The sequence below is a fragment of the Lepisma saccharinum genome, chromosome 14, assembly GCF_977018435.1.
Source record: "Lepisma saccharinum chromosome 14, izLepSacc3.1, whole genome shotgun sequence".
Taxonomy (NCBI): Eukaryota; Metazoa; Arthropoda; class Insecta; order Zygentoma; family Lepismatidae; genus Lepisma; species Lepisma saccharinum.
In genome coordinates this window covers 78,051,967-78,079,094 of record NC_139242.1, presented here as the reverse complement: position 1 = coordinate 78,079,094, position 27,128 = coordinate 78,051,967, and the positions used below count along the sequence as shown (strand labels likewise).

Below are 27,128 nucleotides of genomic sequence, written 5' to 3'. Positions count from 1 at the left end.
ACCGGGTTCAGAAACGATGCACGACAGCACGAGAAGATCGTCTATATTGTGGCACGGCGTTTGAGAAATGTCCATAGAGCTGTGGTTTCTTCACGAACAGTTCGTAGAAGACTGAATGAAAGTGGTTTATCATCTCGGAGGCCGGCTACAGGTCCCAGGTTGTTAGCACGTCACCGGAAGCAAAGACTGGAATTTGCTACAAAACACTTACATTGGAATGTGGAGCAGTGGGAAAAGGTTTTATTCTCCGATGAGTCAAAATTCAACCTACGTTCATCAGACGGGCGTGAAAATATGCATAGAAGTCCTAATGAGCGTTATGCGCAATGTTGTTTCGTTGAAATATTACACTTTGGAGGCGGTGGTGTCATGGTCTGGGGAGGTATCTCTTTACAAGGACGTACAGAGTTGGTTCTTGTAGAGAATGGGGCAATGGCAGCTCGCAAGTATATTACAGAATGTTTGGCAGTTCATGTAGTACCATATGCACCATTTATAGGCCCGGACTTTGTTTTTATGCATGACAATGCGCGTCCTCACATTGCGAATATTGTCACGGAGTACTTGGACGAAGTTGCGATTACGCGATTAGAATATCCACCACAAAGTCCGGACCTAAATCCGATAGAGCACGCCTGGGATCAACTGAAACGACAGAAACAGCGCAATAGTTCCAGAAACAATTGAAGAGATAAGACTTGCTATTCAAGAAAAATGGGAGCAGTTGGACCAAGAAGTGATTGACAACCTTATTCGAAGTATGCCACGGCGGTTACAAGCTGTAATTGATGCCAGGGGAGGTAACACCCGCTATTAGACAGCTTATATACCCCACCAGTACCAGTTAACAATATTGATATTGGTAAGATTTCCTTTCTCTTTTTTTGTAGTTTTCTGTAACTTTCGTTTTTGTTCTAATTTATCTTATTAACAATAAATTTTAATTTGCCTTCTGTTGAATATATTCAGGTTTTCTTATTTCCAATAATTTCTGCAACCTTTAGTTAGCCTTCGAATCAGAATTTATGCGTTATCACAAAAATGCAAGTGTCCGGGTTTTTTTTGTCCAGCAGTGTAGATTTGTTAATGAACTCTTGAGAGAAAAATGGCATTGAACACTCACAACTACACTAATTTGTGTGTGTTTTCGATATTATCCTTAGTAAAGTATACTTGAAATTAAAAGTAATTGCTTATCTTTTGTTTGTTGGAACAAAAACTCTCCCCTCCGGAAATTTTTGGTGGGAGGGATTTTTAAGACCAAGATTGTTCCCCCAGGATTTCGCACCCTGCAGCTAGCTACTTTTAAAAGTAGCTAGTTACTGTTATTATTCCTGAAAAAAGCAACAGTTACTCCCAAACACTGGTTTCTAGGAGCAATCAGTTAATTACTGAAAAGATGCATATGTATAGGTGGGTTTCATGTGACATCAGGATTCCACCGCCGCCATGTTTGCGGCAAAGCTGTTTGTCGTCTGCAAGGAAATACCCATCACGCAGCCTTCGTTACACCTGTGCCAAGTGCGCGTTTGTTGTTAGTACTGTGTAAAATGTCGGTAACATTGCATAAAAATGCAACGAAATGGCCAACTCTAGTTCACCTGTGTTCATTTACTTGAACCAGCTACATGGAATCAGTCTGTTTTCGTGTTTATTAGTGGTTCGGATTCTGCCTGAAATATTTACATCCAATAAGTAACCTATTCCTTGAGTAACCTATGTTTCCCGCTCTGGGTGGGAGAAAGTGAGTACAGATTAACTGAAAATTCCAAGACTCAGCCATTATCTTCTATGTTTTTATGCTTTTAACGTTTGTTCAAGCGCAGTAATTTGAAATGTTGAGTTGTTCAAAAACAGTAATTTCCCTCCTTGCGTTAACAACTTAGGATATGCAGGCCTCAGTGACAGAGTGGTTAGCACAACGCACAACGATGCTAGGGGTCCAGGATTCGAATCTCGGCCTGGGGATGACTGATCTTAACGACTAGTCAAATATAGCAGAAAAACGAAGTAAAATAAACCAAATAAATCAATCAATTTGAGATACTTTGATATATCATTAACATGTCTTAACCAAGCAGTGCTTTTTTCTGACAGTACGCAAAACCTACTACCGGCACCTTTTCTCATAAATAGGATAACAATTAATAACAGTTTGTGTTAATGAATGAAATATAAATAATCAAGTACAAGCGTGCAATTATCAAGATGCATTTAACTTTGAATGTTATCATTTTTATCGCCAAACTTATCAACACCTTTCTACCAAATATAACAATAACAAGGAAACGCTACTTGCAACTATGATAAAAAAACACCAGTTCAATCCATTTGTACTAAAAGTCACAGTGAAATGCGATATATGAACTTACCTGAGAAGAAATGTTCACCCCACCGCTCTGTACTGTTTGTTTTGTTCATTAATGTTGGCACGATTTATTCTCGCCATGACGGCGTATTCTAATCAACAATCGGAAAATTTTGTGCTGCAAATTGCACCTTCTGTTCTTTCTCGGAAAATTCTAGGATAAACGTGAGTACTTGTTAGACCTAAACAACGTAATATTGCACAAAATATACCACCGTAAACAAGGTTCAAATCATCCGGCCGCCAGCTTGAATTCCGAATGTCTACAAGACCGCCACAATCATGGCTGCTCGATCCCACAATGCAACAGTTTGTAACGTAGTCGAAACACACCTATACTTGGCAACTTATTTGGCAACCCCGAAGTTGTTCATTCTTCAACTCGTCAGTTGAGAACCAACTGAAAGTCGACAAATTACAAACAGCTCCTTTATCAGACAAACATGGTGAATGTATGTGAGGAAGTATTTTGACAGAAGACATGGCTAATTCTTACTTGGTAAACTTTTGATTATTATTACACTGTACTACCATTAAATAGATGTTGCTGCTTGGGATCAGCAAAGATATCCAAAACAAGTAACTGAAGCTATTTGTGTCCACGAAAAATATGCAAGCTAGAAATTTACGAATTCTCTCAATTGAAAGAAGGTAATATATTATTATTATCATTACTTTAATTTCTGTTCATATCCGTGTAAGAAAATGTAATTTTTACATTCCAAATTTCGAATATGATCTCTTAAAAATGACGTAGCAAATGCTGAATATAACAGTAAATGAAAATACATACATAATAAAAATAAGACTTTATTTACAAATATTTTATTACAAAAATGCTTTAACACATTTTTTTTATAAAAATTAAATTTTATCTCAAAAAGTTTGAGATGTTAATAATTTTTATCATTGCTGCATATTTTAATCTCTGAAGAAATTCAGCGATACCTTACTAATAAATTCTTTTCCAGATTTCAATTGTAGAAGATCTGAACAAGAGAAAAACTTTTCATTGCTTAAACATCTAATGAAATATAAGTAGAAAATCACATCATATACCAATGCCCTTAAGTCTCTGATTGGACAAAATTCTCTCACACGCATAAAATTATGCACTAGTGTTTATAAAATTAAAATCATGCGTCAAAACTTTTTCATGCTTCTACTTTTGTAGAAGTTTATTTCTCATTCATGCATCTGTTGCTTTTGTTTATTTACAAGTAGTTTGGTTAAATAAGAACGAAGCTGCAATTGAGCAAATCACAAGTTGTGTACAAAGTGTGTGCAAAGTGCAGTAAAGTGATAAAGTAGTGTGATAAATTATTCATTAGGTGTAACAATGGTGTCAAATTTTACGAGTTTTATTAACAATACTCAGTCAGTATAATATTTTGGCATCTTACCTCTCACACTTAAATTGGTACGCTGATAAAAATCATACCTCGTTTTACTAAAATTGTTTTTAAAAGTATTTATCTATATTATGCAGTTGAACCAGCAGCAGCTAAAATTCATTCTAAAATTTACCATTTAAATATCAACATATTATAACATACAACTGTATGTACCACAGTATGGAAATCAGTGTTACAGAAAAATGTCTTCTCAAGATGATGGGAACCCACGTAACGTACTCCCAGTGAATTCAGAATCTGACAATAAACAGCAGATATTACTTCTACAACAATATCTCCAAATAAACAAGAGAGGACTCTTGATTAAAAACGAGTGTTGTCTCCACTAACATAATGCATTCACAGCTGAGATTTGGTTTAAAAAATGGTTAAGTATTGAAAAATCAGAGAAGTAAATCTTCACTATACTCAGCCGCGTAAAAGTTCGACGTAAACATGAGACATTATTCTGAATTGAGTCGACACATGCGACATTTGTTAACTCCACGTAAATCAATAGAGCTCACTGTTTGTACATTATTTGTCATAACTAAATGACAGTCCAATCCATGTTACTTCAACTGAGTGCGTGTTCATTCCTTGCACCCCAGTCCCCCGGACCAATTACACATGCCGCCAATTGGATCGAAAACGAGTTGCCGCGGACATGTGTATTCCCAGCCGACAATTTCACCATTCTCCATTTTGGCGCAAGAAATGAATTTCTTGCACGAATAAGGATGGGGGAAGTTTCCTCTGTCGAAACACTCTATGTACCCGTCCGTGTGTATTTTCACTTTGTTGGAGAGCGGGATTATATCGAAGTAGTTCGGTTCGTCCTCATAACTGTCGTAGTACTCGTAGTCCAACAACGGCGGCGCTCGCGTCGTGGTCTTCTTCGGGCGGGGAGTCGTCACTCTCGGTCGAGGCTCTATGCGCCTTGCAATCGGTTTCGACGTTGGCTCGTCCAGCAGTTGGAAGCTGGGTTGCGTAGGCCTCGTGATCTTAACAATCGTCGCTCTACGTGGCAAAGGTGACGTTGTGGATGGCTCTATGTGGAGTTTCGATGGCGACACGGTTCTCGGAGTTTCGTCAGACAAGCTTAACGGAAGTTGAGTTGTTATTGGCGGGATGGTCGTACTAGGTGGCGCTGTTCCCAGGTTGTGGATCGCGACCACAGCGACATTTGCAAGGTCTTGGTAGCTGGAGGACTCTCCACTTTCGTCGGTTTCTCGTTCGGAAGTCCTCAGTCTGCTCGTCTCGTGCACTATGCTCGCTTCGTCGTTCTCGTCGAGGGTTGGCACATCTTGGATCAGGGCAGAAGCACGAGGCAACGTCGGGATTCGCCTTCGTGGGAAGGAGAACTTCGTGGGGGACACCGTTGGCGGTGCTTCTGTCGTCGTGAGATCCGCAGACGAGTTCGACCTGAAGGAGATTGATCCTCGAGATGTTGGTCTGTAAGTTCTTCTCCTGGAAGGTATGTTGACTCTGCTACTTTGCTTCCTGTTTCCGGAGGCTGGAGTCGAAGAAACTTCCGGTGTTCTTGTGGGACGAGGTGTGGATGATCGACCTCTCGAACGTGTGTGTACTGCTCCACTCGGTCTGCGAAGAATTGTTTTTGGTCGGCTTGTAGTCGTTGTCGTAGTGGTTGCTATGGTTGTAGTAGTTGTTGGCTGAAACATAACAATATAAGTCACAAAGAAAGATAAGGTAAAATATTTCCATCAACAGACCTATATTATTCAAAATTGACTTATTTCATCATATTACGAAATCATCTACTCTACAATTGATTTGCACATATTGTGCAAAGTGATTGCTGTTACAACTGTTTTAAGCATTGCCATTGGCTGGTACTTTTGTGGAGTCTGTGGAATGCGTTCGTTGAGGCTGGTTGGGTTTGGTCTGGTTTGGTTCTCTTAGAAGAAGAAAACGATGAAAAATAGTTGTAGCAGCAATCCCACTGTATTCCTGTATTGTTTTATTACACGAGATATATAAGGAAGTCGCTTCTTTCTGTAGGATTTATTTAATATAATATTTTCCTAATTTTGTCAATATATTACCAAACTTTACTCTGCATTTAATCAGTCCTAAATTATTTATATATGTGGTTAAAATGTATGTTTTCAATTTCTAATACATACGCATATCACATAAGCAGAGTGTTTTAAAAGAAAAATACATTTCTTTGAAATATTCAATTATAATGTAGTAGTAATATATCTGTATAAAATTGTACATAATAAGCTCTAAATATTCAAAATTCTGTGTCGCCTTTTATTCAAATTTATATCTCAAACGATAATTACTTTTGCATTCCTGTCGTCTTGATATAACCCAATCAGAACCCAGAATTCCAATTCTCCCAATTACTTACAAGTTTGCTGCAAAATAACACCTACTATGGCCATTGTTTTCGAAAGTGGATTAAATTTTTTTAATGAAATAATAATCATATTAAATACAATCTGTACTACCTGGAAAAATAATATTAATCAGAAGGTTCATATAAATAAAAAACACAAAAATTATATAAACTAAGTATTAATGTTAAATGTCAGTAAACTATGCGTTAATAACTTGACTAATTAGCACAATCTACACATTAGTAAAGATAAAGCCTTGTTGTTATAGCTTTCTAAATGCTGAAAGAAAAACAAAATGTACTAATAATAAAACAAATAAAAGCAGTGCTAATATAAAAAGAAGCTTGTGGAAAATGCACGTGTGGAAAATACAGCATTGAAAGCTCAGAGCAGAAATATATCAAGTTTCTTTTCTTTTCACTTAACGCCCATCGGAGGAGGATACGTGTTATATTGTACGTACTGTATTGCTGTAGTAATATGTCTTAGAATGTTTGAACATTGTTTATCTATGATCAAGCATATATTATTTGTCGATACACACTTCATAAAAGATCATACTACAAACCCTCCCCCTTTGAATTGTGAGTTGCATGTATTACAAGCATGAATTACATGTTGACCTAACCACAATCTTATTCTTATTTATCAATAAGTAATTCGGGTACCAAGTTGGAGATATTGAAGCCTTGGATGTCCTGCAAAGGTTTCCAACCAGCGGAGTTCGTTCCATCACTTGCTTGGTGACATTCTATGCAAGGTCCGGCTTAAACATTTTCGGAAGCCAGGTGGAGTTTATGCATTCTACCTTGAAGCATGTAACTTTGATGATGTGCGTAAATCCATGTGCCCCCAAATTCTAACTAATCCGTTTATCATCACCGCCGCTACACTTTAGTTCCTATAATTCCCTCTGGCAATTTTCCCCCTTAATCGTGCTTCTTTCCTCTTGCGTATTTTTTTACACTGCTTCTCGAGGCTACCGATAGAGGGCAGTAGCTATTTATTATGTAACGCCCTCTAGGTTGGCGTGCGTCTGTAGTATTACATGGTAAGTGCTTGTGAACCAAAATTGTGCAGTTTTCCGATATATTCAGCATTATTGGCTGTTTTCGGCCGGGAACCGGAGATTTATTTCTCTGAGTTACAGCAGGATGGTTTAGTGACTGCGAACAAGAAATGTGTCAAGTGCAGTGAACGATATCTCGGAAATGTAGTGATGAAGTTGAAAATACGGCAACAAGCAGGGAGGTGGTTGGTGGAATTGCTTTCTAGGTGCTCCTAATGTAACTTGGATTGCTTCGCTGTGACCGGAACATTTTTTACAAATTTGAAACCGACTTTGACGCATTTTTTCAAGTATATTTCTGTGGTCTTGCGCAGTTTCCCTTCGTCCCATCGCCGCCGGTAAGTACTTTGTAGAATTATATACTTTTGTTCATATTGGAAGTAGTAGTTAGGTTAGGAGGGCTATGTTTGGTGGCAATAGTAATTTGATGTTGTTTTGTTAGTAATTTTGGAGGAAATTGAGAATACCGGAAGTATCTTCAATTGCTTTCAATTTCGGCATACTCACTAATTTTGGCATCGTAATCACGAATCTGCAGTTAAATTTCCAAATAAGTCGAAAAAGGTGGATCCGTGATTTGTTCCTTGATTTATGAAGGAAACAACTATATTTTGCAATGATTAGCGTTTCAAAACTATGTTTATGATTACCCTTAATTTTAAATATGCTTGTCTAACCTAACCTTACCGTGAATGGTTCGTGGGGCAAACATGTTTTCCACCTTTACGCAAGATGCCATTTTCTCACATGAAAATCAACGCTCTCAATTATTGCACAACACTTGAGCAACGTTGGTAGCAAGACCGTTGTGCGGAAATGAGGACGTCTTCATATCGTTTCCATGTTAGTGTATGGAGAATCATAGCGGTAATTTTTGAAATTTCTAGACGTGACCGCCAAATTTTAATTGCAGATTCGTGATTACGAGGCTAAAATTAGTGAGTATGCCAAATTTGAAAGTAATCGGAGAGACTTCCAGTATTGTCAATTTATGCCGTAATTCACTATATTTTTGTTCATATTGGAAATAGTTTTTAAGTTAAGATGGTTGCGTTAGGTTACAATAGTAATTTGACGTCGTTGTTACGACAGGAGTGTTACTTTTGCTGCTGTTTGGGAATTTTTACGAGAAATAAGAGTGAATGTAGTCCGGAATAGGAGTTTGTTTTACTTACGCGGGATAACATATCTGTTATTTGTGTTTTCCTAATGCTGAAACCACTTTCATATTGCGTAAAACATTGAAATCTGTATATTACAAAAAAATCGGCCGAATTCTAGAGTGGGTGCAGTGGGTCCACGACGACACACAACAACTTTCCTTTCTCCAAGGCTCGTCATAGTTTTCCCTTGCCTTCGATTCCCAGAAGCGGATGAGTTGCGTACAAGGAATTGAGCTACAAGATTCCACTTTGACTGTTGAGCCATCACGATACGAATGCACCCTACTTGGACGTCTGTTGAGATTTAAATGTTCAGCGTTAGTTTACAAGTGCAATATAGCGAACTTAGATAAATCACACGTGGTTTTGAACTGGTATTCGAGCGACGAAACAATCCGTAACTTCGATAATCGAATTGTGGTCTTCAGTTACTATATCTTGTTGATGCGTGAATTCCGTAATTTTTACTAACAGGAAAACTGCCTCTGAAAACTTTCAAGTAATTACGGTTTTACCCAATATTGATTAGTGCTCTGCGAAGTAAAACAGTCGCCAGATAGAAAATAAATGCATGACGAGTTTTAAAAAAGCACAATACGACCATTAACAAGATTAAGTTCCCTTTTCCCACCTTTTGCTCAACCTTTAAAACCGCAAGAATTAGTCCCGTTCCTCGAGCATCTAAATTTATTGTTTCAAATCATTATTTGTAAATTAAGCAATTATATTACACGAACTATTACTAGTTGGAAAGATTTGAGTTTCGTATGCGCGCAAATACCAACCATTTTATGAATAGTAAAAGTATATATTTGCACCAAAAGGAAAAAAGACATGCATGTAAGATACAATACTATTTTTTTGTGTGTGTGTGTGTGTATTTGCTATTTTAAATTGTGAATGGAATTGATCTATCAGCTTACGTGAAAATAAATGTTGTGTTGTACAGCGAAACAATGATGATTTACAAGGCATTTTGTTGGTAAACTAGTAGTACGATAGGAATAAGGCGCAAGTTAATTTAATGTCAACGTAGCAATTGTGAGATTCAGTTTTCATCCTGAGGCAAGCACGATTTTGTAACTGTTTTTTTCTGGTCGCATGATTTCCTTGGGTTCGTTCGGGGCCCAGCCCAGTATACGCTCAAATTTATATCGACCATGAAACCCGTTTCGAGCAGTCCTTTATTAACCAAAAGAAGAATATTTGGAGGAATAATAGACGTATAGTATCATACTGGGAAAGATTGATTTAATAGTTGAAGCCTGATGGTGATGTGCATACCATCTACATAATATACACGCAAGATTAGTATAAGGAAACTTAAAATAGTGAACTCTGCATATAGATTAGGATTAGCCTGATGATATTTTGAGGTTTCAAGTTGGCAAATATGAGCGAAAAGTTTGACATCTTACTGTCTGAAAGTGTACCTCTGCGGGAAGGATACATAGGCTGTACTTGTCTGTTAAGTTTTTTTTTCTTTCTTAGATTTGTTTATTATTAACTTTCGGGTCCATTTTGTATCTTCGTAAAATGTTGGCAAACTTAAACCAGAAATCTACCTTTATTTAGAATAGTGAGATGAGATTGTAGTCTGTCTCTCAATGTCATTCTTTTCTATTGTCCTCTCGCTTTTGTTTTTTGTATTTACGGATGTGGTTATACGTTTTCGTAAACTATAATGAATTCTGTTACACAAGTAATTCTTGGATTAACGAACTAAATATACAAACAATCTGATTAGCAGAACACCCTTTAAAGCCCAATGTTAGTCGAGAGTGGCACTGAACATGCTATTAATGTATCACCCTTTTTTTTTAGTTTCTCTCAACACCATTATGTAATTTTGTATGGAATGATCTACAACAAACAATGACACATGCTTACATAAGCCAAGTATTAGTTCCAGGACCCGGGCTTATATTTTGGGTTCAATATAATACACTGAATTTGCCAACCTTATCGCCATAGATCCAAACGTACGCTTTAAAGCACAAAGTATAAATTAATTGACGCCTATTATGTATTTACAAAGTTACACAAAATATCTTGTACACGTAAATCCTGGAAAGTAAGTTGTCCATCATTCAAGATCAATATTAAACCCTAGTATAAATAATGTACATCGCTCTAGAAAATTGTTATCGTAACAAAAGCAAATCGTAATTTAAAGGCACAGTAACATATGCTTAATCACACACATTGTATCAGTATAATAGTAACTTGTGTTACTCGAAGTAAGAATTTTCAAAGAGTAGATATATTTTCAAAATTAGAAGATTCTTCACCTCAAAATCGTTAAAACTGCCAGCATATGCAAGTATCAATATTACATATCAATATTGTTTACTCCTGTTTAAAAATTCAATTTCTGCTTTTTTACAAAAAATCGATTTACTAAGGGAAAAGTTAAATTTCAAGTAGTACTGTCGACATGCTTAACTGTTTCTTTTATGGTGATTCAGTTCGACAAACCCTTGAATGTTTGAAACACTGTAGTGTCCTGAATCAGGGAACTTGTGCAGCACAATGGCGAACCCGGAAAAGTTTAGAGAGAAGTACGCAAGCTAATAAAAATCTCCAGGCGAAGGAAAGGAACAAACAGTAGAATTTTATGTTTGGTTTGTTCTTGCGGGTAGTCTCCTATCACTTGCAAAATATAGGGATATCCTTGTAGAACCATAAATAAATAACCCACCCGATCATATTGTCGTTGAGATGCAAATAGAAGAGAAGATGTTAAAAACTGGGAGATTTGCATAATGTCATTTTAGCTGATATTACTATGTATTTTTTGTTAATGATATACTCAAGGGGGGCAAAGAGGACCCCATGAGCCCAATTCTAAATCTGATCTTGGTGTAACACATAATATTAGATTTCATCTTGTAGAGACGGTTAAATCTACGTGCAAGGTGACTGAAACCAATGTAAGTGATCGAAGAACTGGGATCGACGTCTTTCAATAGAGATCGTATTTGGAACACTCAACTATTCACACTTCCTTTCCAGTAAATGAATATAAATATTTGAGAATGAATGTAATCGTGTACAAGAACTAAAAGACAACAATAATTAAGCTAGAAAAATAAATTAATTTGAAAAATGTTAAGTTTGGATTACATTTCAGCAAGCTCAGTGGCTGATCATGTTAAATGGTAGACTCTCGATCTCACCCTCGAAGTTTTCGGATTCAAATCCTGGCCTGTTCATGGTTGGTCTTTGTGTAACCGTCCGTTCATCAATTTCATGTAAATAATTTTCATCATCCTGGTCGCGATCAGCCAAAGTGTCATAAAAGCAGAGCTAAATATAAAAAAAATTAGCAATAATTATGATACTATATCAAACATAGTTTAAAATAGGGCTTGTTTCTAGTTTCAGATAGTGTAGATAAGATTACGCAAAGGCAAAAAGAAAGCGATGAAGTTTATTTGTCTTCGTCTGAAAATATGCTTTTCTTCCTATCATAATAAAGAAGAACTCATATGAATCGATAATGTTTCCGTTAGCATGAGATGAAACATGCCGTTACATGATTCCCATATGAAGAAAGTTATAGCTAAGGAAACAAAAGCATAAACATGTAAAAATAAATCATGCAAAAATAAACCATGACAATAAATAAAGCATAACGTGAGGTAAAGAAAGAACAGTTTGGTGAAGATATGATTGGCACCTCTGCCATTTCAAACGCCACCGGACGTACACTGAGACATGGTTTGAAAGCCCAGATGAAATTGTTTCTCACAAGCAAGGAGATTAGTAAGCGGCTCATATCAGTTCGACAGCGTCCATCAAGATGGAAGCTTCTGTTCCTACCTCAGGTGACGAGTAGTCTGTGGTCGTCGAATGGCTGCTGGTGGAAGTTTCTTCAACCGGGCCTCGGGTTTCGGGCACACTACTCGTCGCAGGAGCTTCCGTTAAAGAAATTTCGTTTGTTTTCAGATCATAGTCCGTTCGTTGTGTGGATGTCCGCACAGAAAGATCAACGTCTTCTGTTTTTCTTGGTTTCTCCAGGAACCTCTCCGCAGTAGTTCTTTGAATAGACCCTGCCGTTTCATCCCCGATGGCCCTGGATGAAACGTCGAGGTCTTCGTTTGTCAGGAGAGGAGATCTGTGGCGAGATCTGTTGGACGGTCGCTTGTGATCTTGCCGAGAGCGGGGTATATAGCCGTCTTCTTCCAGAAGATCTACTGGTAGCCTGGTGACGGCAATCCTCTGCTTCTCCGTACCAGACTCGGTAACGGATGTGATGACTTGAGTGATCGTGGACACCGTTGACGTCAATGTAGAAGCTCTGGAAGGCTCTTCCGTTGTGGTGGTTGTCGTTGTGGTTCCACGACCTCCTCGTCTCCGGTAATTAGGTCCTCGAGTAGGCCTCGGTGATCGAGTCGTAGCATCTTGGAAGTACGAGGGTCTAAATCTGCGCCTAAAACCTACCTGGGAGCGTTTCTCATCCTCTTCCACCTTCCCTCGCTCCGAAGGGTCCTCCGCCGGACTGTCCTGAGGTCGAACCCTCTCTCGTCGAGGTCCTGGCCTGACGAGAGGCGGAATCTCTCTGACTATGGCAGGGACTTCTTCCTCGTCGTCCTGAACCCTTTCCGTGGTGGTTTGTCGACTTCTCTGTATCGTGACGTACCTGGGGAAGGCAACGTAAGCAGAGTTATCAAGTTAACATCGTCAATCACCTCCAGCTCTTTCTAATGTAAGAACGCTTGAAATATACTGTAATTTATATACACTCGGAAGCATACACGAAATGTGCGTGCTGTAGGGAGTATATGCTCCATTTAAATTGTGATAAGATAAACCGCTGTATTGTAGCAAAGTTTTAACTCAAAAATGAAATATTTTTCACACAAAAGAAAGTATTACTTTAATTGAAATTCACCGTTTCTGTGAACAGTGGCGGCGATTAGGGGGAGTGTGGGGGGCAGTTGCTCACTTTTTGCCAATTGTTGCCCCCGCACTATGGCGTCTTATGATCTTGTCTACCAAGAGAAAGTAAAAAAAAAATACTTGAATCCAGCCTATGTCCAGATTTGTTGAAGGATCTCTATGGTTATTTATGACTTTTACATTAAACCTCATACTCTCCCCTAGTGAAATAATACGTGTGGCCTTCATTGGGTTACATTCATAACAAAAAATATTGTTGTCAATCTTGCCCCACCACCTCTCCCCAATATTTATGTAAAGTTGGCGCCTCCTGTCAACTCGAAAACAAATATGTCGTTTGTAGTGGTGGTGTTCATCCGATTTTCTTTGTCAATTTCCTAACATAGCCTTACTTTCCGATATGGGATATAACAGTCTCTTTTAATGTGAGAAGTCCATTTAGTACTTACTTAGGTGTTGTGCTCTCAGGTTCTTCAGGCCGTTGCCTTCTGATTGTGACGTACTCGAGCGATGGAGCTTTATCTGTGTGTGCGTCACTCGCATTTCGTTCTTCTTCTTCCACATCATCTTCGTCTTCTTCCTGATGCTTGGGTCTTTTCAATTTCAAGGAAAAAGTTTATTAGTTTCATAGAGAGAATAATAGAACACTTCCTTTTATAGCGTCATGCATAACAGATTGCTAACCCCAATTTTCCATATAACCTATAACAAGCAACGAACTTCAATCTAAGCTCTACTACAACTTTTGAACTTATTCTTCTGGTTCTCTGATTCTGAGATTAAATGACCGTTCAAAAGGTTGCTAAATTTAAAATGTGTTCATTTATTCAATTTTTCAGTATAGAAGCAAAACCACATCTACTATTAATTGATGAAATGTTAGCGTGAACAGCAATGACTGACTTGAAGGGAGAATGTGTCATTGTCCACTTGAGGAAAATTATACATAATTGACTTGTGTGAATTACTCTGAAAGTTTACCAAATTCACTTAGCTTCTTCCGTAAATTTCACAAGGAAACGTGTTGCCAGTTTTCTGTAACAAGTAATCTAAAACTTTCCTATTGTTGAATGTAGGCAAAGAAATGAAAAATATAATGAAACTAAATAACCTCAGTTTATCACAATATAATATGGAAATTGGAACTTTACATAGGATAACATTTTCATCATAATTATCCATACGCGGATTTATGTATGGATCCTGGGACTAACAACATCATGAGGCTCGCTATATACAATTTCGGTTATAATTTTCAAGTCAAGTTGTCTCAGAATGTTAGTTACAGTTTCACCTATTTTTGCCATAGTTCAAGTATGTCTTTCTACATTTTGGAGCCTTTTTCAATACATTTTACCTCATCGGAGGGACTTTTGCAGACAAAGGCTGTCTATGTGAGCCTACAGTTAACCTTAATCAAATATTGTTCATAAATCTATTTACAGTTGCATTTTTCATCTTATTTTCCTGTTAATTTAGCAAAGGTTATGACTATTTACTTCATAACATTTCGCAGTACTAAATCTCACATTACATTATCGATATTCTCATTTTACAGTATTGGAAATCTTAAGTGTGTTACTTAAAACATTTGTACACTCCTTATCACATAAAGTGGCACACTTTATAGGGTTTAACAATTCAAGAATGTGCCACTTTATCTGAACCGTAGTGTACATGGTAGTAAGGAATGGACGTTGTTTTGTTTACCATGTAGTTGAGATGAAAGTCTAACCTCAAGATTGCATTCCTCTAATTTAAAAGAAAAGTACACCTGAGCTTTCTGTGAATCCAGAGCCAAGTATTGTCAAGAATGAATAGCATGGAAGTAAACTTTACCTGTCTCTTCGTATAGTTACGTATTGCGGCTTCTCTCTCCTAAGCGGCGCCACTTCCTCCAGCTCTTCCAATCCTTCGTTTTGAGGGCGGGCTGGTCGGTTCCTGTACAGTGACGTGTACCTTACAAGAAAGAACAATTATTTTAACAGGAAGAACGACGATTATGTAACGGAGTCATGAAATGAATGAGGAGAACAAACACAACGGCTTAGCAATGCATTATCTCAGAATCGAACATAGCGCTCCTTTCTTCACAAGATACTATGCTGGACAACAGTGAACACATTACGTTTACAATTTTGCTGGATATATGTAACTTTGTAATCTTTAACTATGACCTTGAAGATGAAAAGTAGCATTGCGAAGATATTTTAAATGAAAATAAGTATGTTAGAGAAACAAGAGATAACAAGTAATAGAGAGCTTGAACGCACACTGGAAAGGACCATGGACTAAAAATTTCAGACATTCCTCGTTCAGATCAAGAAATCATATTGGCTCTTAAGCAATAGAAGAATGGAAAGGCAGCTGGAATAGATCAAATCCCACCAAAAATTTTGATAAATGTGAACTTTATGGTGGAAATACTTTATTAAGTTTCAGAGAAGAATTGGAAGAAGTGGAAATACCAATGAAGACTGGAAGAGACGATTTATAAATATTCCAAATAAGAGGGAAATGTCAAATTGTAATGGTTGCTGAGGAATCACACTGCGTCTATTCAGAGTAAAATAGTAACTGGGGTTATATCAATGTATATCAGTGTCAAATACGTCGTGTCCGTGACGTGTCCAGAAATTTCTGAGGGAGCGATTATGGTTTTCTTTAGTCCGTATTCGACCTTTATAAGTAGTAGATCCTATTTCCTCCTCTAACCCTTTGCAGAGCACTCACCTGGAGCTGCTGGTCTTTGGGGCCGACGTGGTGGGCTCCAGAGCCCCTTTGTTCCTGTTGAGAACTCTGTCGTAGAGCGAGCGGCTGATGAGGTTGCTGGGGGGCGTCGGGATGGAGCTCTTCTTCGAATCCCCCTCCCCGGAGTCTTGTATCTGCAGCTGCTTCTCCAGTTCCTCCACTCCTCCTGTAACAGAGATAATCTCATTTAGATCATCACCAGAAGTTACACCGCAGAGCACAAGCTTGAAGCTAATTTTTAGAAGGCTGTTGGATGATAGTCAAAACTTTCAAGTCGCCATAACTTAAAAGTTACCTAAAGTGGGTTATGTAATATAAAAAAATGTAAAAAACTAAAATTGCTAACAAAACATTCACAATATACTCCCTCTGTTGTTCATTGATTTGTTCAAATCGCCCTGTAGTGAAGATGATCCTGTAGCGTCTTCATCTTAAACTGGAATTTGTTTGTAATATTCGACTTGGATAGCTTCAAAATATAATTATATTTTATCAAATGCTCGTATTTGAGAAACATATTGCAGGAAAAAACCCATTATATCCGTCTCTCAGGCTTACTGAAATTAGAGACATCTCAATCCAGACTTTGTACTTCAAATCATTCATTTCCCCAATAACAGAATCCTATTCTCGAATCTGGTTCATCATGTGTCCTACTCAGCTGACTAGAACAAATTCCGACTTCCTATCTACACACACACAACTCTAAATGCATCACATTAATGTTGTATACTCTTTCGTGCATCAGTTAGCACAGTAAAACGTGACCTTTGGGAAGAAGTGGAAATACCAATGTGCATCACCCGGAACAGTATTTGGACCCACCAAAGAAGTGCATCATTAACACATTATGCACTTAATTATGTCAATATATTTGTTGGAATTGAGACATTTGTGGTCCTGTGTGTACAGCTCATCAATGGAACTTTCAAAATCGCATTTCTTTTTTAATTTAACATACTCTATCAGCGTCGCTTGTTAAATGATTTCAATTGCTACTCAAAATTTAAAAAAAGGTAAAGTGTTCCCCTGTGCTTAGCACCACGCCATGAAGGCGTATAGGGGGTGTGGTGGTAACGCCCCACACTTTCTTGATCCGGTCGTGAGTGGGAGTGATGTGATCAGCACCACGCCCCTGACCGCCTTTACACCCCAGGGTTTCCCCTAGGTACCCATGTTATTCGACGCTGGGTGGGCGCCGGGGCCGCTTCCAACGTTAGAAAAGTTCCCGGATTTGAACCGGCCGGGGATCGAACCCGGGACCTTGAGCATGGTAGTCAGACGCGTTACCGACTGAGCCACCGCGGCCACTCAAAATTGCCAATGTTAAAATTTCTTGCAACACACGTATTCAGAAATATCACAACTCGTAATTCAAACCTCTTTTATACGAAATGTCAAGATATGAAATTCAGAAAGATTTCTTTCCTACATATTTCCCACCCAATATTATGACCTTCCATTAAGTGCTGATATATTTTCCTCTCAGTGTCTTTCGGTCATCCATGGGAATAAAGGCTCCGAAATAATATAAATCATAATACAGGGTGTCCCTAAAGGTACTTTACAACTTTGATGCAACTTTTAATTGACACAAAGAAACATACCATGCCCCATTTGATTTACCAACATATGAAGTTTTATTGTGTATTAGTCCACTTCAACATGCGCACCTCTGGTGGCATGTACAACAACTAATCGAAATTCCAACTCTGTCCATACTGCCAACAGTGGCAGCTCTTATTATGGTCTTCAATTCATCAAGAACAAGGACAGTAGTGTTGTACACTGTCTCTTTGACATAGCCCCACAAAAAGAAGTCCAGGGGTGTAATGTCAGGGGATATTGGAGGCCAAGCAATTGGACCACCTCTTCCAATCCAAGATGCTGGAAATGTGTCCAGGACATCTCTCACTTCTGAGCCCAGTTTGGTGATGCACCATCTTATTCATAAACCATTAAAATGCTGACTAAGGCAAACTTTTATAGTATAAAAATATACATAAAAACGTAACATTTCCACCCTCTAACAGGGTCTTCTTCAGACGAAACTTCACAGCAAATAAATGGAAATTACAAAACATCATCTTATATATACACACACTCCCAGAAAGGGTCCATACACAAAACAACACGAAGGCACCAGTCCTTATCTTAAAACATTTCATTTCAGGAATTCCTTATCTCCTGGAATCCTTTCTTCCTCTTTTCTTGTATAGGAGGTTAGGGAGGGAGAAGAGAGGAATAGTGAGGAAGTGGAAAGAAGTCAAGGAAATAGAGAAAAAGAAGAAGAAATAATGAACTGGGATTGGGGGGCTGAAAATTAACAAAGAATAGAAAGGAGTGCTAGAAAGAGTGGAAAGGATGAGAGAAAGGAAGGAGGAAGAAAGAAAACAGGAAGGAAGGAGTCCAGGTGATTAGCAATCTGTCTAGGTTCATTAGTGGAGGTATTGATAAGGCCAGACTTTTACCAGGTACCTGTCAATCACATGTCAGTTAGTGTCAATTACCTGTCAGGAGATTCCACACTCAGGAATTCCTGAAATGGAATGTTCTAAGATACGGACTGGTGCCTTCGTGTTGTTTTGTATATGGACCATGTCTGGGAGTGTATATAAGATGATGTTTTGTAACTTCCATTTATTAAGTTGTTATTAGTTCATTGAACTCTCCAGCCTAATTATTGCCTATTTTTGTGGGAGCAGGAAAAGGTTTATTATTCATTTTTCCTTGACTCATCTCACTCAACAGGTCGCTAGGCGCCGTGGCTTGCCGCGAGTTGATAGCTTCCTGTGAAGTTTCGTCTGAAGAAGACCCTGTTTGAGGGAACGTTAAGTTTTTATGTATATTTTTATACTATAAAAGTTTGCTTTGGTCAGCATTTTAATTTTTTATTAACATGGAAACAAGGCTTAACAGTGTTACCATCTTATTCAATACCTGGCAAAAAACCTTGAGGCGTTGGTGAATCACCTACAACAAAGTATATATATTCCTCTGTCAATTACACGTTGTGAAGTACCTTTTTGGATACTGTGTATATATGTATTATAATTTTGTTATTTTTAGAGGGTGTTATGTTTTGTTGTTTTCATGATTTCAATGTAAAATTGTCCCTGTGTTCTGTATCTGAAATTTTCTAAATAAATAGTAAGTAAATATTAGACTATTACAATTTTTCAGACATTCAAACATAAGGCTTCATGAACAGATTCTCTACAGCTAGTGATCAGGTGAGTTCTGTAGATGTTTCAGAGCTTTCAGGGTAGAAGATGAGAACGACGTTAGCTGTCGAAAGCTAGGAAACCTTTCCAGAACTCACCTGGTTCATAGCACGAGGCAATCTCTTCATAATTCGTCGCCGGAAAGTTTCAAGACTTCTTTCAACAGCATAACAACCATTTCTGTAAAATAACATATGGGCTTTACGGTTGCTGTGGTTACCATGTCTCGAACTTTTCATGTTCATGGCTACAATTTAATCCCATCATGCAAGTTGTGTCTGCAGACCCTCGTTGGACCTACCGAGCTTCTTGATGAGGTTCAGGAGCTCCTTGATGTCTGCCGGGTCCTCCTCTTCCTCGTCGTACTCCTCGTCATAGTCCTCGTCGTCGTACTCTGGCGCAGAAGTCGTCGTCGTGGTTGTCGTCGTTCTCCTTGTTGTTGTTCTGGAGGTCGATCTCGGCGTTGTGGTCGTTGTTGTTGTCGTCGTTCCTTTGTTCTTCTTTACGTTGCACAGCACGTTTCTGGAGTAATCGCACGAATCAGCGGCTTTGTTGAAGAACAAACCTGTAAGCGGGAAACAAACGTAAAGGTAACTTCTGCCTCCAAAACCTATTCGTCTACTAAATATTTCTCTACTATAACCAGGGACGTCATTAAGGGGGGGGGGGATTAGGGGTACACTAGCCTCGCGAAACTTCCCAGTGTTCTCCCTCACAAAAAAAATCCGTGATTTAGAGGAAATCTTATTTCAAGGTTTTTTAAAACCCTCGAAATGATTCCTTTGGATGGGGGTGTTTCATGTTTTTAGCCTTGCTGAGACATACACTAAGTTAAATATAAACGTAATAATAACAATTTTATATACATATATTTAATTATCAATAACGACTACTAGATATTAATGAAAACTTAATATGGTACAGAAATTCTGTGTGTGGTTTATATGTAACAATGAGTATTTATATATCGAAAACAATATATAATTTTAAGCCATAATACGTTCTATGTGTATATGTATACATATACCGGGTGGTCCAAAAGTCCCGGAACGATCACATATCGTGAGAAATACACATCGAATCGGAAAACGAAAAAATACGTGTTTAATAAGTGAAAGAAAGCTATTCAATGATATCACACTTGATTCCCCACCCCCGCCCCCTGGGGGCGAAAATTTAAAATCGCCATATATCCGTTCCTGATTGAGCTAGGAGGATGGTTGATAGCTCGTTGGACTCGGAATGAAGTCCTCTTTCCGATTCTACAATACAAAATGGGGTTTCCATTTAAAATTTCACAGTTGCCCCCCGCCCACCTCTAGGAGGCGGGGGTAGGGAATCAAGTGTGATATCATTGAATATTTTTCTTTCACTTATTAAACACGTATTTTTTTCGTTTCTCGATTCGATGTGTATTTCTCACGATATGTGACCGTTCCGGGACTTTTGGACCACCCGATATATATATATATATATATATATATAATACATTCTATGAGTCTCCCCTCCAACACACAGCCTATATACGTCCTTGAGTAGAACACAAATATTGTTTTCAAATGATAATACCTTCCGTCACAAGAGAATGAGAAGGAATTTGGAGCAGAACATACAAGTAGTGCTAGAATTCATGAAATTGTTATGTTGTCAAACATTTTCACTCATTCTGTATATGTTATGATTTCATCTTTCTAGAAAATAATGAATGCCCTCTTGCCGATTGTACATGCATCTATCCTGTTATGTAAATCGTGCTAATATTGAAATGTGTCCAGGAAGGTTTATGAGACTTTATCAGATCTTTGGATCAGCTTTACTAATTAAGTATTTAGCCTACTAATTACTATTTGATAGGTGAAGATATAGTTATGTTAATTCCTAAAAGAAAGCCCTCTCTCACAATTACAAATTTATAGGCATTCAACTGATTACAAGGAAAGAACGTTTAAAATCTCACCTGAAGGGCACGTGAACTGGTGAGCCACAATTCCCAGATTCGATGGTCCACTGTCTAGGCACCAGAAGTACTTCTTGCAGTCTCGTGGATGTGGGAAGAAACCCTCGTCCTTGCAGGTGAAGTCTAGAACAGACACATGGACATGTCAGTCATGTTGAGATAGCCGTTTTGAGCTAATAGCGCAGGATTGACTACCAATTCCCATATCTTGGTAAATCTAGCACAGATTTTGATTGAGGCATAACTCGGAAATTTGGGATGTGATTGTAAGTAGGTTTATATAATTAAAAGGAACTAAAAACTTTCGGTATTGAACGAAAAAACAACTGTTGGATAAACATGAAGAGATCAAACTCTCGTTACGATGTCGAAGATGTTGAAATAGAGAATCTGACTGATAGATAGAAGATCAGACGCAATATCAATATCTTTCATGTGGAAAGAGTCCTCTCTACCACTAAGAATATTTAATTTCTGTCTTTAAAAACAAAAAGCTGTCACTAAATTATATAGAATAAAATTATCATTACAATATATATATATATATTGGATTGGTAGTGTGAAATACTTGGAAACTATATCTGTAATCTTGATTATTATGGCTTATCGAAAGATTCAGACATGACCAGGAACCTTCCGGTTCAGAGCACGTCAGAGCAATGGCACGACATTCCAGAGACCCGGGATCGAATCCTCTCCTCAAATTTCTACGACGAACAGGAACAACTCATAGATACAATGAGACTCAGTATATATCCGCTAATCATAACCAAGCAGAAGAACAGGAAGATAAAAAGACTAACTCGAAAGGTGCAGCATGCAAACCATACCTCACTGGGTTATCAGAAAAGATTAACAGAATTGTTTCAAAATTCCAACTCAGGACATCATTCATCAGTAAGAAAAACTGAGAAGCTTGCTATCAAACACTAAGCCAGAAAATCAATACAAGCGGGTACAAAACTGCAAATGCAACATACTGAGCGAGTGCGAACGAGCTTACGCAATATAAACCTTCCAGAGAAGAGGTTACATGAACACAGCGCACACTCAAAGGTGAAGTAGATATGTCGATAACAGCCGCTCATGCATCGAGTGAATCGCATCCAATTCAGTTAGAACCAAATTGGAAACTGAGAATACAAGAAACCTTCATAGCAATAAGCCGATCTAAATGCACGTTTCGAAAACAAGGAATAGTAACTCAAATCCGACAAAAATTAGTATAGAATCTAGGGGGCATCGTGGAGTTGATGGTTAGTAAGTCGAATCTCTAGTAAATCACAGGTAAGTTGTAGGTTCAATCCCCACGACAAATTGTTCAGTTGAAGAGGAGATGAAGTGCTCTCTGGATGCTACAATAGGTGCAAGTAGTAGAAGTACTAGACAGTTGACAATGTCCAATTAATATTGAATACTCAAAAGAATTATAGTCCAGGGCCATATGTCAATATTTCTATAGTCCGTGGGATTTTGAATGAAGGGAATATATGACTATCGGTGATGCGTTGCTAGTGTGGTACTACCACGTGTTTTACCCGCAATTGTGGCAGAAGACCTGTGTGACGTCATAAATCCAAGATGGCTACCGCTTCATGCACTAACTAAGAAAATCCATCATAACTCCTTTAATAGTCGTTTTGGGAAAAACATTTATAAATATATGTTTTGTTCAGAATTGAAAAAGGAACTAAGTTGATTCTTACAGTTTTTTCATATCTCGCACTGTTATGGAGATATATTCAGTGAAACTATTTCGTGCCCTTTTCTGCAAGGATTCTATATATATCTTACACTTTACCTGATATTCTGGCATATAAAGGGGGGAAATAAATTACTGCCTGTGATATTTTGTTGATGCCTACTATTATGGCGTATTGTCTGTGTGACATCATACATCCAAGATGGCTTCCTCTGCAGACAATACAAATTATCCTGAAATGTCAAAATTCCAGCATTGCCATATTATACATAACGACACATGTCAGAGATCTTCTGAGCTTACATAGTAATGAATACAGAGAAACGCAGGAGATTGACTGCAGTGAATTTTGACTCATATTCTAGAATTATAGTGAATATTTTTCGTTATGAAGTTTTAGTACAAATTGATAGGTTGACATATTGTGCTTTGTTTGTGCAGAAATTTTACAGTCTCTTCGTATTCTGTAGGATACTAGTAGGATTATTTTCGTAATTGCTGTTCATGTTCATTTTTATTTTGCATATTATTTAGATTCTTGCAGCATATTTTCATACTTTTTAATGCATATAAATCCTCGGTTACATAATCCCGGTGATTACTCAGTGAAAATTCACGATTTCTGTAAATCATCTGCGTACTTGAAAGAACGTGCGTGTGCAACAGAGCGTATCAGTGAGAAACTTTTCCTGTCTGGAAAACTGAAGTATGAAGTCAGGTTACAAAAACCTGAAACCGAAAGTGAAGATGCTGAAAGCAGAGTATGAACTGTTAGACATGAAAGTCATGATGAACTGACGGCACGGTACGGTTCGGCACATTAGGAAATTGAATTAAAGAAAATCAAAGGGATGTTATTCATGAGCGTCAGATTCAGAACTGTTCACCTCGCAAATGAGCCGAATGCTTACTCGAGAATTAAAACCTATCGTGGGCCTTATTCCCGAACCAATTAAACCGCGCTGGTGCAGATTTTTTGTTTTGATGTGTGGGGAAATGAGTTTGAAAAGACAGAGGAACTGAATTCAGTGGAGCACGTAGAACTAAATTCGAAGCTAAGGAAAAATCAAAGAAGCCGCTTTTATAACGATGGCCCAAAACCCTATGTCACCCCAGTGTAGAATTCAAGCAAATATGGTCTCGTTTTCTAAACAATTAGAAATAGTAGCGTGAATGGCATAAAAATTAGTATATATTTATGGAACGGAACTTTAGGTAAATAAATGTTTTTTTCTGCGATAAGATAGAGACCCTCAGTTTTGCCAAAATTCTGATCATAGCCTTATATGTCAACACAGCAAATTTTATTTTTCATAAAAACACATATTTTCCAGTTTTCCATATGTAAATACATATTTTGCGAATTTTCATTTTAAATACATAAAATCGCTCATTGACTTCAGCTACCTCGTAATCCTCGAAGGAAAAATGTTTATTCTCCGCACCTCTTTCATATCGAGAGTGTTAGGTTTTGTTTTGTCTTTGAACACGCTCGCTGGCAGACCTCTGGCGCCGCCTAGGATCCTATTGGGGGAAAATATTACCCCCACTGGATCTAACCCACAAGTGCTAATGTCTAAATGTACAGAATTTTTTGGGAAATACCAAGGTTTTCAAACTTTGCGCCAAATTGCACGTTTTTTGGAAGGTGAGGAAGAGGAAGCTTTGGAAAACTTCAGCGTTAGTGACATTTCGTGCTTCAAATATGCAAGAATTGTTTCTTGTGACTTGGAGCGATCTTTCTCACAATATAAGATGCTGTTTAGAGATAATCGTTAGATTTACAATGGAGAATTTGGAAATAACTATGGGGATCCACTGCAACTGTTCCCTAAAAAATAGCTCACTAAGAGGTAAGCATTTAGAAACTGATTTCAGGTGTTTAAAATGCATGTAATATTTTGTTTTTCTTACCAAATATTTTTCTTTATTCTTGTCACATATTTTCCTGTTTTTATCATATTTTTAACATTTATGACACATAAAAAAATATTTCTGAGTTTTTTAGCACACAAAGTTCCGTTCCCTATTAATATATTTTCCGGGTGGCGCCGTGTAGTAATTGGTTAGATCACTGGATCTGTAGTAAAATCACAGGTCTGTCGTACGTTCGATCATCTCCACTGGCAAAAATAAATTAGTTTGCCTGAAGACGAGAAAAGATGAGCTCTGGCGAAACATACTGTTAGAATAAGTATAGTTTAAAGCAGGGTTGCTAAAGGTCAAGGAATTTTAAATAAATTCAATTCCGGTCCAGGAGAGAAAGTCAGGAAGCGTAAATGGGTTCTGCACCGTATTTCAATTCGGTCCAGGAACATTTTTCCCGTATCAATTTAAATGCGGTCCAGTAACCTTTTTCCCTGATCAATATAAATACGGTCCAGAAACCTTTTTTCAATGAAACAATATGCAACTTGGATCGGATTTAGATTGTGCTAGAAAAAAAAGTTCCGGTCCTACATTGGAACCCAATAGAACCCATTAGAATTTATGAGTTCCTGGACCCTTAGCAACACTGGCTTAAAGCACTAGGCAATGGATAATGCCCAATTAACATCGCAAATGTAAATCCATTGTCACTAACATTCAAAGTATTTTGTGCTTACCGCTTCCTGGGTCCGGAGTGGTTGGTGGCTCAGGTGTGCTGAGGGGGTCGTACGCTGGTCTGGGAGTCGTCGTCGTGGTGGTGGTGGTTGTGGTGCTGGGGGAGCGGTTCCTCTTGCCACCAGGCCGCCTGCTCCTTGGTCGCGATCTGGAACCGCTGCTGGACTTCCTCACGGAGTTGGTGTCCACGTTGTTCCTGAAAATAAAGGGAGAAGTTATTCCTAATGGCACAGTAATATGAACGCTTCAACCATTTGAATGCATTTTACATTGTATTAGTCCCACGGTCGAAGACATGGATAAAAGGTTTCGGTATGTAGAAAATAGTAAGAAATCAGCGAGGAAATTGAAAGATGCTACAATTTTTTTTGTGTGTGTGTGCGTTTCTCAATAGAACTCAGTTCAAGAAGAAAGTTCTCTCTTTCCATAAATTTGAGTTAATTTACCAATATTAAATAAAAATCTTCGTTATGACACACGATACCCATTGTCAGTCTCATCGCAAAATGTTTTGCTTGCATTTGAAACACGGTATAATCCACATATATTGATTTATTCAATAAGGGTGGTTTTCTTAATAACGTATGCATTGCTTAAGATAGAATAAAACCCGCTGTCTACGGAACTTGGTTCCCTGCTTAAAAGGCACACTGGCTTCTGAATTACATACAAGACTGTACATAAACTTCTTCATACGTAATAGTTGCACAAGATCAAATTCTACAATTATTTTTGAATTGCGTTTCATTCGTGTTTCCAATTTTTCTTATCAAGTTTACAAAATGTGAGGATAAGAGACTCAATATTACGCTATAGTGCATCTGCACAGTACACAACGAGTTTGAAAGTTGGTTCTTGATTGGCTGCTCAAATACAGTACAGACGCCAGTAGAGAATAAGTTCAAAATGTACACAGAGACGCACACAATGAAGATGGCATCAGATACTACATTCACAATATACTCGTACCGATTGTGTTCTTTGTCGTTATGCACTAAATGCAACAGCGTTCATAATATTGATTAAGATATGGGTGAAAAGTTATTAATGGAGAAACAAGACATGCCTACTGCAGCATTAACAGGATGTTTACAGCTGATGCCGTAGTAGAAGCTACAGAACAAAACAATACAACTGAATGAAAATGGTGATTCCAGTCTCTATAATAAGTTATGAACTACAACATCAAGCATGAAATGAAGGGAAAGATTGAAGGAAGTGCGGAAAGTTTGTGACTTGTGATACAGCGTGCAACACAAATGGTGTTAAGTATGCTCTAATATAAATGTAGTTAACCGCAGCACGGTGCATTTGATGTGTGGTTAAACGATGCAACACAGAGCCATGCAAGGACGTCACAAAACATTACCTTCGGCGTCCCTTGCTCTTGAACGGTCGTCCTGATTCTGGAGACGATTTTTCAATTCTGGAAAAACGAGGCGCAATTAGACATTCCACTAGAAAACAAGTTTATATTCACCCTTCTGCACCAATGAGTAGTCTCGAGATAAAACATGTTGGAGGAAAACAGTCTTGAGTAGCAGGATCCTTATTTAAGATTCGCTCATGCGCATCAACAACCTTTACAAAAACACCTATTGTTTTGAATATAGCTACTGTAA

General features: G+C 38.0%; 2 protein-coding genes across 6 annotated transcripts in view; one reads left to right on the top strand and one right to left on the bottom strand.

The window, feature by feature from the left end:
- Positions 1 to 3,162: 3,162 nt before the first annotated feature.
- The window catches only part of Cht6 (Chitinase 6), a 149,604-nt gene continuing 125,638 nt past the window's right edge, over positions 3,163 to 27,128 (bottom strand). For 3 of the 5 annotated variants that reach the window (XM_083136021.1, XM_083136023.1, XM_083136020.1), the window contains 9 exons: positions 26,876 to 26,932; positions 25,509 to 25,702; positions 21,201 to 21,323; positions 19,545 to 19,808; positions 16,002 to 16,185; positions 15,108 to 15,227; positions 13,718 to 13,861; positions 12,189 to 13,008; positions 3,163 to 5,435 (listed from right to left, as the gene is read on the bottom strand). In XM_083136021.1, the coding sequence (XP_082992147.1) occupies positions 4,356 to 5,435; positions 12,189 to 13,008; positions 13,718 to 13,861; positions 15,108 to 15,227; positions 16,002 to 16,185; positions 19,545 to 19,808; positions 21,201 to 21,323; positions 25,509 to 25,702; positions 26,876 to 26,932 (2,986 nt within the window). In that variant the 3' untranslated portion in view covers positions 3,163 to 4,355. The remainder of the gene's footprint in view (positions 5,436 to 12,188; positions 13,009 to 13,717; positions 13,862 to 15,107; positions 15,228 to 16,001; positions 16,186 to 19,544; positions 19,809 to 21,200; positions 21,324 to 25,508; positions 25,703 to 26,875; positions 26,933 to 27,128) is intronic. The other 2 variants (XM_083136025.1, XM_083136024.1) reach the window with 2 other exon arrangements.
- Positions 7,184 to 27,128, top strand: part of dila (centrosomal protein dilatory) — a 229,124-nt gene continuing 209,179 nt past the window's right edge. The window contains exon 1 of the mRNA XM_083136028.1: positions 7,184 to 7,538. The gene's annotated coding sequence lies outside the window, so the exon portion shown is untranslated. The remainder of the gene's footprint in view (positions 7,539 to 27,128) is intronic.